Source organism: Pelmatolapia mariae, linkage group LG14 (assembly GCF_036321145.2).
Source record: "Pelmatolapia mariae isolate MD_Pm_ZW linkage group LG14, Pm_UMD_F_2, whole genome shotgun sequence".
Lineage (NCBI taxonomy): Eukaryota > Metazoa > Chordata > Actinopteri > Cichliformes > Cichlidae > Pelmatolapia > Pelmatolapia mariae.
The window spans coordinates 14,975,001-14,988,649 of NC_086239.1; the positions used below are offsets into that span (position 1 = coordinate 14,975,001).

Below are 13,649 nucleotides of genomic sequence, written 5' to 3' on the forward strand. Positions count from 1 at the left end.
ACTTTATCCAGCTTTTAATTTTTGATCCATTCATTTCCCGTAACTGCAGAACCAACTCCAGAGCAACGCGGAAAATAAATTTTGAAGAGAACAGCCAGACCTTCACGATCTCCAGCCTGACCGAGAAAAGCATGGAAGACACCAATATCAGTCTGCAGGTTGGTTCTTCGTGTTGCACACATAGTTACACTGGCTACTTTGTTTTCTAAATGACAACATCAGGTCAAATCAATTTTATTTGTTTGGCTAAGAATGTAAATTAAAGGTTCATGGAGCTTCACAGGTATAAAAAGATTTAAATATGGGAGGAAAAAAGCCCATCCATCTATTTTCTGCTTCTCTGGGTCGCTATGGTAACAGTTTAAGCAGACTTCCCTCTCCCCACCCAGATGCTCCCAGCACACCCTCACTACATTTGGGTACCCTGTTTTGTCCAGCATCCTCCTCTGCCATCAGGTCTTCGCTTCACTTGAGTGTCTTAACACATTCAGCCTTAGATCCGATTATATAAATATGAAAATGATCCTCTACCTGCAACCTGGGGTATCTAAGGTGCCACGGGCGCTTAGGGGACACCCTTATGCTTGAATATGGTGATCACCCCAACCGGTCGCGGCAGATGGCCACCCCTCCCTGAGCCTGGTTCTGCCGGAGGTTTCTTCCTGTTAATAGGGAGTTTTTCCTTCCCACTGTCGCCAAAGTGCTTGGTCATAGGGGGTCATATGATTGTTGGGTTTTTCTCCGTATGTATTATTGCAGGGTCTACTTTCCAAAAAGGCTTGAGTAGCCTTGAGGCTGCTGTTGTTCTGATTTGGCTCTATATAAAAAAATTGAATTGAACTGAATTGAAGTAGAGTAGAAGCTCGCTCCAGGAAACTGGTTCCAGCATCTGAACATAGCTTACGCACCACCTCAGGCTCCTTCAGCACAATAGAGGTGATGTCCCGACAGCCTCTTTTGGCAACCAGGAAATGCATTGCCGTCGAAGCTGATCTTGCATTTTGATGTATCATCATTATCACGCATCAGCTATTTTATCTGTTTTTAAAAGACTTTCTTGTTCTCCTTCCCCTACTAACTCTCATTTTTGCATACTTATAGGAGCTGCTGATCGAGGTGTATCGCAGCATCGGAGAGCCCGATAGTCTGTATGGCTGTGGTGGCGAAACCATGACCAGCCCCCTGACGAGGTAGAAAATTTCAATTAGATCTTTCACACGGTCACTTATTCCTCATTAGGCTTCAGTCATTATCAGATCTGCTGATGCCATTTTGCCACGTGAATTTACAGGATTCGCACCTACGAACACGAGGCTATGTGGGGAAGGGCCCTGACCTCCTACGACCTTCACTGTACCCTACCTGAGGTCACTCGGCAAGTGGGCATCGTAGAGGTATGATTGAAATGATGAAGCACATTCTCCAAAGACTGTTTTAGATTAAAAGTCTTTTAGCTCATATATTCAGTGCGCTGTAACACAGTTTCTTTAATCTTATGCCGACAGGGTCTGCAGAACTTCGGTCTAAGCAGCATCCTGGCCACCTACATGAGGGGTCTCGAGAGCGAAGGGGTCGAGTGGGGAGCTGAGCTGCGAGATCTTCGCTTTCAAGCAGCCTGGAGGAACACCCAGTGGGATTTTGAGCTGTCAGAAAGGTGAGGGAAGCATCTGCTGCATGAAACACAACTATAATCTCACAGTTAGAAGCTAATTATTATTTTTTCTCCAAATATGTCTTGCTGTTGCAGGAGTGAGAAGTCCAATCCTGGCTTTCACGAATCTGTGTTTTGTGCCCTGCAAGCACTCAGGAATAAAGAGTTCTCCATATTTGATGAAACTCTGAAACAGGCCAGGTGCGGTGGACAAAATATCGAGTTTTACCCTCCAGTACGACAGCTTTATTTCTGTTTTATAACGCGTATGCATTTCTTCAGGGGTGCCGAGGTGGAAGAGCTATGCAAAGGCAGTCTGGAGGCCGTGTCATCTCTGTATCCAGCCCTCAGGAACCTGCAGAGCATCAGAGAGCTGAAGAGTGTTAAAGAGCTGTTCTCCAGGTGACTCAGGCAGAAGCATACCACACAGTCAGTAACACACGGGACGTCGCCTCTGGACTTATTCATGTTTAAACTCTTTTCTTTTTTTTTCTTTTTTTTTTTTTACATCAGACCCTTCTCAGACCTCATCCTGAGAGAAGTTTACAGCCAGTGGCGGCACCACTCTCAGCTCCTCGTTGACAGTGACTTTGCTTTGGTGGAACCCATTCTAGCTGTCCGCTCTGTGGCCCAGCACACCCTGTTGTCCAGGGTGGGAGAGCCCGACAGCAGCCAGTACCTCAGCTCGGTTCTCACTGACCATCTCATGGACTTGTGCCGGTTAGCTCGCAAGGCCGGAAACACGCAGGTAACATCCACAGATCCACAGGTGAAGGTTTAAAGCACTGTCTTGATGCATTCTCAATCATCCAGGAAAGTCAATCTCCAAAAGTTGATTCTGTTCATCTGGACGTAGCGTTTTGTGGGAGAAACGTTTCGTCACTCATCCTAGTGACTTCTTCAGTCTCAGCTGACTGCAGGTTTCCCCAATCTTATAAACAGTACATTTGCATAATGACTGAAACCAGCCCGCTGAAGGAACAATGGGCTGGGAGGTCAGATGAACAGAATCAAACGCTACGTCCAGATGAACAGAATCAACTTTTGGAGGTTTAAAGCACTGTTTTCCTTTGATTTACCAAGTGAATATCATATGAAGGTTGCCTCTAACCTCTATCCAGCTGGCAGAGCGTGCAGTCTACCAGATGAAGCAGCATGCCGGCGGTGGAAGGACATGGGCATCACTACCTGTGTCGTTGTGGCAACTGGAGGAGGCCCAGGTTTTCTGGGCAAAGGGAGAGCAGGGTCTGGCTCTGGGCCTGCTAAGACAGATGATACACAGCCTAGAGAAAAAGGTCAGACGGACACATAACGCTGTGTTGTAACTAATGCAACACAGTAAGATTAGCTAAGTTAAATCCAAAATACCAAGATGGGTTATTGAGCTGGTTTGATGTGTGTTGAACAGGTGGATTTCAATCCTGCGTTAGCACCAGTCTACACCGAGTGCCTTAGGCTGTGTGGTAACTGGCTGGCAGAAACCTGCCTGGAAAGTCCTGGAATCATACTGGAGAAGTACCTGGAGAGGGTAAGAAGAAGCTTTTGGTATGAGCAGTCGAAGCTTTATTAAAAGATTAAAAGGGCAGAATTGTGGCTTGTTATCACCCAGCTGAAGCGTTTTCACACATGTGGAGTGTCCACAGTTCCTGGAATTAACAAAGTGGCTCCAGTTCAGAGTTATTTTCTGGTATTTTCTTTTCATGTGAAGAAGAGCGACCAAAACAGGAATCTTAAAGGTCTCAAATGCCCTAAAATCCACACACACAGCAGGGATCGCCTAGAGAAATGAATGGTTTATAACCCGTCGGCCTGGCAGCGTGCGGGCCTTCATACACACCCTCACATGAATAATTTATTTATGTCCAGAGAAATTAGGAGCAGGCAAAGACATAAATATTAAACGTCTGCAAGCTTACACTTTATGTCCTCTGGCTACGCCAGATTCATATAGACAAAATTAAATAATTCATGGTGTGTCTGTGTGTGTTTTATACGTCTGAATCGGGTCACTGTTTTGTAGTGACATTTTTTGTGCATCTGGTTAAATCTTGTTTAAAAAATTTTTTAATGTTTGTGTTGACACCTGTAAGTTTTTGCCTTTTTTATGCTGATTTTTGTTTCCTCACGTGAGAACAGCCCTGTAGTGTTAAATTAATAAAGGTCTCATCTGTGCTCAGGCAGTGGAGGTGATAGAGGGGGAATCGGGACTTCAGGACTCCAGGCTCCAGAACCAGCGGACTGAGGCGTTTTTATCTCTGGCCCGCTTCTCTGACTCTCAGTACCAGAGCATCGACAAATACATGAACTCGTCTGAGTTTGAGAACAAACAGGCCCTGCTGGAAAAGGCCAAGGAGGAAGTGGGCTTGATAAAGGAGCATAAAGTGACCTCCAACAGGTCGATTTGCACATTTACAGCTCGATGTATTGCATTTAAGCTGAGGTCCAGTTACAACCAAAGAAAAAGTGAAGGCCTGTTTCCAGCCTGTCTTTGTCCGACTTCACAGGTACACAATAAAAGTGCAAAGAGAGCTGGAGCTGGATGAAAAAGCCCTGTCCAACCTGCGGACGGACAGAAAGCGCTTTCTGTGTAAGGCTGTGGAGAATTACATCCAGTGTCTGGAGCAGGGTGAGGAGCACGACACCTGGGTCTTCCGGCTGGCTTCCCTCTGGCTGGAAAATGCTGACATTAAAGATGTAAATGAGATGATGAAGGTCAGTAAAACGTTCACATATCTGCACTGAATCTTACAAATGTAATCATCTGACAAAGCCTTTTTTTTCTGTGTTACAGAAAGGGGTGAAACAGATCCCGTCCTACAAGTTTCTGCCTCTCATGTATCAGCTGGCCGCCCGCATGGGAACCAAGATGGCAACTGGCATCGCGGAGGATACGGGATTCCACGATGTCCTCAATGAGGTAACGCGGCTCTTTTATTCATTATTGTGAGCGTAAACTGCATTATATAAAAGGTTTGCTGCAGCCACATCCAGTTAATTATTTGTACTCCTCTCCTCATAGCTGATATGCAGAGCATCTCTGCAGCACCCTCACCACACGCTCTTTATCATCTTCGCCCTGGTCAATGCCAACAAAGACGAAAACTTTTGCAGGTCCCGGCAGTCTAAGAGTGCTACGCGACAGCTCTCGCAGTTTGATCTGGTGAGTGTGATGTTTCCATCCGTTTATACGATTCTCTCCATCATGCGGAGCTTAAATATGACACGTCGTTTGTCATGGTGAAAAAACTCATGTTTAACGCATTTGCATTAAACGAGGACAGTGCTGTTGTGTTTTGAAACTTTGGGTGTGTTAAATTTTGTAACATGATACATGAGAAAAAAAGAAGCACCTGGTGTGTTTGTTTTCTTTAAAAAAAATTGTTTACATGTTCTCTCTCATTCAGGAGCGTTCGGATGTCGCTCGGAAGATCATCGCCACCATCAGGAAGAAGCGAGGCGAGATGATCCGAGGGATCGAGCGCCTGTGCGATGCCTACATCACTCTGGCTTACATGGATGCCAGCAGACACAAAACAGAGAAGAGTGAGTTATACTGACGCTTTATTCACTCGCTGGCCACTTTATTAGGTGCACCATGTTAGGAGTGGGTTGAATCATCTTTTTGGATCAGAGCTGCTTTAATTCTTCGTGGCACAGATTCAGCAAGGCGCTGGAAAGATTTTGGTCCATGTTGACATGGTGCTCCATGATGTGAATCTTTGGTTTCACCACATCACAAAGGTGCTCTATTGGATTGAGATCTGGTAACTGTGGAGGACATCTGAGTACAATGAACTCATTATCATGTTTAAGAAACCAGTTTGAGATGATTTGAGCTTTGTGCCATGGTGCGTTATCCTGCTGGGAGCAGCTGTTAGAGGATCAGTACACTGTAGGTCATGAAGGGATGAAGACTTTTCTGCTCATAGTTGCTCAGGTCCACTCAGCTGTTTATTTGCTAGTTGACCTAATCTTCTACAGTTAGATTCAGAGGTCGTGAGTATATATGTTATGGTTGTGTGCATTAAATGTCCGCTGCTTAGACATCCTTTGTGTCCTTGTTTGGTTTCAGAGGCTATCCCCATCCCCGCTGATCAGCCCATCATGCAAATTAGAGACCTTGAGGAGGTCACCATACCCACAATGGAAATTAAGGTAAAATACAACTTAAAAACATACAGAGAGAGAGAACTTTGCTGCTTTCAGAGTTTATATAAAGTTTTGTTATTTAAGTGTTACTGGGGTGATCCATGTTTAGTGTATAGTGTCATCTTTTGATTGGTTTGATTGAATTATTTGTCTCATATTTATCGTGTAAACAGGTGGATCCGTCCGGTGGTTATGAAAACCTGGTGACTGTCAGGTCCTTCATGCCACACTATCACCTGGCCGGAGGAGTCAACCTGCCCAAGATCATCGACTGCGTCGGCTCTGACGGCAAAAGCAGGAGACAGCTGGTCAAAGTAAGCGTGCGTGCGTTTGTGTGTGTCTTATGTGTGCTTTTGACGTCGGGTTTTTTTGTCTTTCAACAAATCTCTCCTCGTGTGCCATTATAGTCTGGCCAGCCCTGACGGGAAGGTGCTCACAATTTAAACTTGAGGTTTTTTTCCATTTAGCTTTGGCCATTGCTAATAATTAATCCTTTCACTCCTTTATAATGAAAACATTCTTTAGCAGGCTGTGTGTTTGTGTGTGAGAGCATGCTTGTGTTTGCTGACACATTTGACAGACAATTGAAGGCTAATGATTTACCACTTGGGAGAGTCGTGATGAAACTTAACAGTTTTGTATCTGTGTGATTGTTTTGCATTAATAATAAACTCACAACAGTCAGCAGGATTATACGGTGCTTTGGCCTGGGAGTTTGACTCAGCAGCTTCCAAAATAAGATAAAAGTGGAAAAAAAAAAACAGGAATAAGAGAGTTGAAACTGTGTGTTTGATTGGGTGGTGAAAAAAAAGCTCTACAGCGTAGCATCGCTATATTTTGCATGGTAGTGTTGTATCGATTGACTGATTCAGAGCAAGCAAACATCTCAGTCACACGAGTAAAAATAGGTCAGCAGATCCCATGTTCCTGGATCTGCTGGAGTCACTGCATCTACTGCTCCGATTACCACTGGGACCACTGTTACCTTCACCTTCCACATCTTCTCGAGCTCTTCTCTGAGCCCTTGGTACTTCTCCAGATTCTTGTGTTCCTTCTTCCTGATGTTGCTGTCATTCACTATACCTACATCTATCACTACGGACGTCTTCTCCTGTTTGTCTACCACCACTATGTCCGGTTGGTTGGCCACCACCAATTTTGTCCGTCTGTATCTGGAAGTCCCACAGGATCTTAGCTCGGTCATTCTCCACCACCCTTGGGGGCGTCTCCCATTTTGACCTTGGGACTTCCAGGTTATACTCAGCACAGATGTTTCTGTATACTATGCCGGCCACTTGGTTATGGCGTTCCATGTATGCCCTGCCTGCTAGCATCTTACAGCCAGCTGTTATGTGCTGGATTGTCTCAGGGGCATCTTTACACAGCCTGCACCTGGGGTCTTGCCTGGTGTGATAGACCCCAGCCTCTATGGATCTTGTGCTCAGAGCTTGTTCTTGTGCTGCCATGATTAGTGCCTCTGTGCTGACTTTCAGTCCAGCTTTGTCCAGCCACTGGTAGGATTTCTGGATGTCAGCCACTTTGTCTACCTGCTGGTGGTACATGCCATGCAGGGGCCTGTCCTTCCATGATTGCTCATCCTCTTGCTCCTCTTTCTTGTGTTTCTGCTGCCTGAGGTATTCACTAGAGGTATTCACAGGTGTTGATAGATCTTGTTCTTCCCACTCAGCTGACTCCTCAGGACTTGCCTTACTCTCTGGTTGCTGTTCCTGTTTGTTTCTGTTTGCCTGCAGGATTCCCAGGTACTTGTAGCTGTCCTCAGTGTCAGCGATGTTGCCTTTTGACAGTTCTGACTACTTTCCCTCTCTTCGTTATCATCCGACTACGCTTCTCCAGTCCGAATGACATTCCAATGTCGTTGCTGTAAATCCTGGTTGTGTGGATCAGTGAATCAATGTCTCGTTCACTCCTAGCATACAGCTTGATGTCATCCATGTAGAGAAGGTGACTCACAGTTCCTCCATTCCAGGTTCATTCGGTATCTATAGCCAGTCTATCTATATATACATATATAGAGAGGATATTGGATTGACTGCAGTCACTCTCAGAGAGATCTTTGAAGGTTTGTAAATAGCTGCTGTCTACTTTATAAATGCAGACAGACTGCCAACATGTTGCCATCAGTCTGAATGAGTCTTTGTCAATGACATCAACTCGAGGAGACTCAACTCAACTTGGCCACCAGCTCATTGTATTGTGGTTATTTTCCTATAGGTTGCACATCTCTCGTAAATGTGAATTCTCTCTGTGTAGACCGCAACAGATATGCAATTTTCGATGGTTTTTCACAGTTATTTACTGTATTACCAAAAACAGATTGCATGTAATTGCCAACTTGACCCAATTCAGTCACAGACAGCAGCAGACTCTGACAGCAGACTGACTCTCTTACAGCAGGTTTCATTGGCAGGTTCTATATGTGTGAAAGTCTCATTTTGCAGCAAAAAAAATAACTGTGAGATAACTTTATCTTATTGAATTAAACAAATATGGACAAAGTTTTACTCTGAGGACATAATTTGTGGTTGAAAAGAGGTGATAACTTTCATATATCATGTGATATCATTGTGTTGTGGGTTGTGTGGTGATTCCCACTCAAAGAGATTTACAAAAATTCCCCTCCCCATGTACATTTCAGTACAATATTGTGTTTCCTTTAAAAACTCTTGAATTAGCTTACAGTACTTCTACACCTTTTTCCCATCATTCAGAAAATTCAAAATGCACAAATATTTTCTACTACTTTTTACCAGATATTTCCCACCTCACTAGATTCATGTCACATGTAGTCATTAAATCACAGGTGTCGTACTCCGGGCCTCGAGTGTCGGTGTCCTGCAGGTTTTAGACGTGTCCTTGATTCAACACGGCTGATTTAAATGGCTAAATGACCTCCTCAGCATGCCTTGAAGTTCTCCAGAGGCCTGGTAATGAACTGATCATTTGATTCAGGTGTGTTGACCAGAGTGAGATCTAAAACCTGCAGGACACCGGCCCTTGAGGCCTGGAGTTCAACACCCCTGCATTAAATTGCATTAAATTTCAAAGTAGTTCCTCCAAAGTTGTCTTGCCTGAAACTCAGAGGAACTATCAACCGAAGAATTCAGCCATTAACAAATGAATGACTGCAAACGTCTTAAAACTCCCAGTCTCCTACAGAACTCAGTCTGTCTGTTCTTGTTTTGTTTCTATGGCTGTGAAGCAGTTTGAGCCCCCACATGTGATACTGGGCTGTACAAATAAACTGCACTAAAATAAAGGATCGTTGTGATGATTTTGGTCACGTCACCTGTGAGTGATTTTAGTGTTTCTATACAAACAGGGTCAGGACGACCTGCGACAAGATGCAGTGATGCAGCAGGTCTTCGGCATGTGCTCCATGCTGCTGCAGCGCAATACAGACACTCGCAAGAGGAAGCTCAACATCAGACGATACAAGGTTCCCCGATAAACGCACATCTGTGGCGCTGCTTCACATTTGCTTTCATCTCTTTTTCCCTTTGTTGCTTAAAAAAAAATCTCTGCTCATATACTTGATTCCAGGTGGTGCCTTTCTCACAGCGCAGTGGCGTGTTAGAGTGGTGCTCTGGGACGGTGCCCATCGGGGAGTTTCTGGTGGATCCCAATAAAGGAGCTCACAAACGCTTCCGACCCCAAGATTGGGCCAACCTAGCCTGCCGGAGGAAGATGATGGTATGGCGATACTGACAGGAAAACACGTGCAACATGGCAACACATGCTTGCTATGGGTTCAGAACTCACAGCTGTAGTTTTTGTTGGGCTGTCACTGCAGGACGCTCAGAGACTTGCATTCGACGAGAAGCTGCAGGCCTACAACGAGGTGTGCACGAAGTTCAGGCCGGTCTTTAGGTATTTCTGCATGGAACGGTTCCTGGATCCCGCAGTGTGGATGGAGAAGCGGCTGGCTTACACTCGCAGTGTGGCCACCTCCTCTATAGGTACACCGTCTCATAGAGTAAAGCTCATTATGTACTGTAAATACAAGATGTGACAAACCGAAGGGCGACATATAATTGATGTGGCTTGAAACTGAAGTGTTGGTGTTGATTATTATTAAGGTGATTGATGGGTCCCGGTTTGCTTTGTACATAAAACACCACCTTTCTAGTTGAAGTCCAGAGTTGAAAGAAAACATTTATCAATCATGACACAGAATTTAAAAATATACATTTGCAGCAACAAGATTTTTATAGTCTCCAAACGATGATCCAGTAATTGTAAAAAGATCCTTCTGTTTTGTGTCCACAGTCGGCTACATCGTGGGTCTGGGTGACAGACACATCCAGAACATACTGATCGACGAACAGACTGCAGAACTGGTGCACATTGATTTAGGTATTCTTACACAAAGAAGGTCACTCTTTGTTTCAAAATGTTTTATTTTTTTTCCTCTAGTGTGGATGCCACTTTTTCTTCATTGTGTGTGTTTTTGTTGTTGATGTTTTAAAGGTGTGGCCTTTGAGCAAGGCAAGATCCTCCCCACCCCTGAGACTGTCCCCTTCAGACTCTCCAGAGACATTGTGGACGGTATGGGCATCACTGGAGTGGAAGGAGTTTTCAGGAGGTTAGCTCACGATTATGCTCAGATGTTGCTCTTACTTGTCAGTGCAATGCTGGTCTGGGGCCTTCAGGCTCTTTTATACACATACAAACTGGACTCTGTGACAGAACACGGCAGGCATCCATGACATGACAAATTTGAATCAGACATGAAAAATATAAACTGAAGTGGAGGTGGGTTGCAAGTGGCTTGCAGTAAAAATCGAGGTAAAAACAAAGTGCACCCCCTGTCAATTCTGAGGTTTTACAGGACATAGTAAAAAAATTATCTGATCCTTTTATAGAGTGAATGATTGCTTTTATTGCTTTTATTGTGTGTGGGAGTAGCCAATCACCATTGATTGATGAGTTTCCTTCACGATTAATAAAGTTTTATAAATTTAAATGGCATTAAACAAACTTCCTTATTAAGCTTTTCTCAGACCACAGATTAAGATTTCTGTCGGGAAATCTGTTGCAATTTAGACATTTTAAACATTCAGCACTATAAATAATCTGAACCCTGCTTTCCCTTTCAGATGCTGTGAGAAGACGATGGAGGTGATGAGAAGTTCTCAAGAAGCTCTGTTGACTATTGTGGAGGTAAAATCATGGGACGGTTTACACAGAGCCTTCTTACCTGCTCTAAATATTATTTTTTATTCTTTAACTTCATATTAAGCAGTGCTTTTGTAAGTTTCTATGTCTTTGTGCATTTTGAATAGGTGCTGCTGTATGACCCTTTGTTTGACTGGACCATGAACCCCCTAAAAGCTTTTTACCTGCAGCATGACGAGCAGCAGGAGCTCAACGCAACGCTAAGCTCCACTATGGGGGGAGATGACATAGACAACAGCCGTAAATCCAGGTAATCAAGGAGAGAAGTGTCAGAATTGGAGCTGGCGAGGTTTTGTGTGTGTGTGTTCAGTCTCTTCCCCTCATATTCTTTCCAGCAGTGACAGTCAGAGCTTCAACAAGGTGGCAGAGCGGGTGCTGCTGCGGCTGCAGGAGAAGCTCAAAGGAGTGGAAGAGGGAACGGTGCTCAGCGTGGGAGGACAGGTTAACCTGCTCATCCAGCAAGCCATGGACCCCAAAAACCTCAGCAGACTTTTCCCAGGATGGCAGGCCTGGGTGTAGACTGGAAAAAAGTGATATCAGGGAAAAAGTGCAAAAAAAAAAAAGACGTTTATTTTGGTTGAAAAAAGAGAGATGGGAATTTTCATTCTTTTTGTACGACGGACTCAACAGATCAACATTAGGAATCAAGACAAATCACAAAAGTTATTAAAAAGACCAAATAACTCTGTGTGTGTGTGTGTGTGTGTGTTTGGAAGGCTGATATGTTTGCTGTGCATGTTTTATGTTTCACCCAGATGCATGTGAATGTTGCTAAGTGACTGTATGAATGTGAAATACCATTTAAAGCCTTCTCCAGGCGTCGTTTCATGTCTGTTCTTTATTATCAGGTAAAATGTTTTTGTTCTTTTCCTGTACATTGAATATAAGGCTGCTTTGTAAATGAGTACTGTATCATTAAATAAATAAAAAAGCAGTCAATCCAAAAGCATGCTGGCCTGATTAATGCATTTTCACTTTAAAATATCCTCTCCATATTTTCTTGTCGCTCAGTCACTGCATCACTGAAACACACTGTCTGCCTGCCTATACGTCATGTTTTCAGTACCTTTCCACTGCACACTCGGCATAGCAGTACTCACTGCTTTGACACTTAAGCAGATAACACCTGTGTCATGTTTAGACTCGCCAACTGCTCATTGTCTTTGCTGTGTGCTCAGGAGGGAAACAAACTGATGCTGGGTGAAGTGTAGGCGTGACAGTTTTCATACAAACCCTTTATTTGATCGCAGCGATGTGAGAATGAGCAGAGCGGAGCCTGGGAGGAGATGCCGGAGGTGCTGCCAGTGATGTGGATGAGATTATCTGAGTGAAAGATTGCTGCTGGAGTTATCACATAGGGGGGATTTTAGTTCATTTTTTTCAAAATACAGATGATTAAACAGAAAATGACCACCAATCCGGTGAGTTTTAATCTGCATTTAATCAGCCTTGAGAAAAAGACCAGCTTTCAATTTATTTTAAGCATTGTAACTTTACAAAAACACTTTTGCTCTGCCAAAAGTATCTGGACGCTTGTCCTCACTTCATCCGTGAATATGAGAAGGTGAAACTTCCTGCGCTCGCCGAATCAGATGTTCAACCCCAGTATGTTCACATTGTGGCGCTGAAGCCTCCACCTGAGATCAGTCCCTCCATCGCCAAGCACAAAGGTATTTGAGTGTCTTTTAATACAATTTTAATTCTTTACACGACTGTACAGATATCAGGCATGTCATTTGGATGCTGCTTGTAACAAAAAGTCTCATTAAAAACTGCTGTGTATAAAATGTAATTGTGAAGCTGGGTGTGAGTGGGTTTCCAGTCACGGTGAGCGCTCTTCTGTCAGATTTCAAACACAGGTGCATCAAGTTCACTGTTGCTGCTGTCATCTCCTTGCTGCTGCTGGTGGCTGGAGTCCTCCTTGCCTATTACTGTAAGTGAAGGATTTATTTAGTGAACTGAGTCAACATTAGTGAGATTGGAAGACTGATTTTTTTTTTCTGGTTCCTGTCTTGAATTCCAGTTTCTTCATCCTGTATTCATGGGATTAAATGTGGAGATGGGAACTGTGTGTGGGATTCCCAGTGGTGTGATGGGGTTACAGACTGTCCCGCAGGCCAGGACGAAGCTAACTGTGGTAAGCAGCTTCATGGTGGGAAGAAAAAGCTCCTCTATCCTCCACCTTTACATTTGTTCAATAAAGCTGGTTTCCAAAAAAGAAAAACTTGGAAAACAACAAATGAAATGTGGACATTTAAAAAAAAAAAAAAAAAAGTTTAATGCTTTCTCGTTCTCGCCCTGATAAGATTTCATTTTGGAGCCTCTTTTGTTGCAATTTTTGTTTCATAGCGCACAAAATATTTGCAAAGGGTGACAGGTGTGGACTGCAAGTGGGTCAGTTTTTCATCTGGACTACTGGCACCTTGCATTGTCTTGCAGAAATGAGCAAAACTAAGGACTTCTCTGGAAAAGACATCTTCTCCATGGAAGCGTTATGCTGCCCTAAAAGCTGAATATACTATTAAGCCCTAATGAGATTCACATATGTGTAAATTACCCACACTGTGTGCTCTAGTGCCCCATGCCATCACTGATGCTGTCTTGGAAGCCATTCTGTTTATTAGCCAGCCAATGAAGCTTCTCTGGAATTTCC

The 13,649-nt window shown here is 43.9% G+C and overlaps 1 protein-coding gene across 2 annotated transcripts in view; it reads left to right on the plus strand.

Annotated features, from left to right (window-relative positions):
- Window positions 1-11,902, plus strand: part of atm (ATM serine/threonine kinase) — a 31,152-nt gene extending 19,250 nt beyond the window's left edge. Inside the window, exons 40-63 of one of the 2 annotated variants that reach the window (XM_063493324.1) lie at window positions 50-158; window positions 1,102-1,190; window positions 1,292-1,394; window positions 1,506-1,654; window positions 1,748-1,852; window positions 1,934-2,053; window positions 2,165-2,399; window positions 2,773-2,946; window positions 3,060-3,179; window positions 3,829-4,046; window positions 4,156-4,363; window positions 4,443-4,568; window positions 4,671-4,811; window positions 5,056-5,194; window positions 5,724-5,806; window positions 5,974-6,114; window positions 9,141-9,257; window positions 9,362-9,511; window positions 9,612-9,777; window positions 10,088-10,174; window positions 10,289-10,403; window positions 10,918-10,981; window positions 11,104-11,246; window positions 11,332-11,902. In XM_063493324.1, coding sequence (XP_063349394.1) covers window positions 50-158; window positions 1,102-1,190; window positions 1,292-1,394; window positions 1,506-1,654; window positions 1,748-1,852; window positions 1,934-2,053; window positions 2,165-2,399; window positions 2,773-2,946; window positions 3,060-3,179; window positions 3,829-4,046; window positions 4,156-4,363; window positions 4,443-4,568; window positions 4,671-4,811; window positions 5,056-5,194; window positions 5,724-5,806; window positions 5,974-6,114; window positions 9,141-9,257; window positions 9,362-9,511; window positions 9,612-9,777; window positions 10,088-10,174; window positions 10,289-10,403; window positions 10,918-10,981; window positions 11,104-11,246; window positions 11,332-11,515 — 3,286 coding nt within the window. In that variant the 3' untranslated portion in view covers window positions 11,516-11,902. The remainder of the gene's footprint in view (window positions 1-49; window positions 159-1,101; window positions 1,191-1,291; window positions 1,395-1,505; window positions 1,655-1,747; window positions 1,853-1,933; window positions 2,054-2,164; window positions 2,400-2,772; window positions 2,947-3,059; window positions 3,180-3,828; window positions 4,047-4,155; window positions 4,364-4,442; window positions 4,569-4,670; window positions 4,812-5,055; window positions 5,195-5,723; window positions 5,807-5,973; window positions 6,115-9,140; window positions 9,258-9,361; window positions 9,512-9,611; window positions 9,778-10,087; window positions 10,175-10,288; window positions 10,404-10,917; window positions 10,982-11,103; window positions 11,247-11,331) is intronic. The other variant, XM_063493325.1, reaches the window with a different exon arrangement.
- Window positions 11,903-13,649: the final 1,747 nt, after the last annotated feature.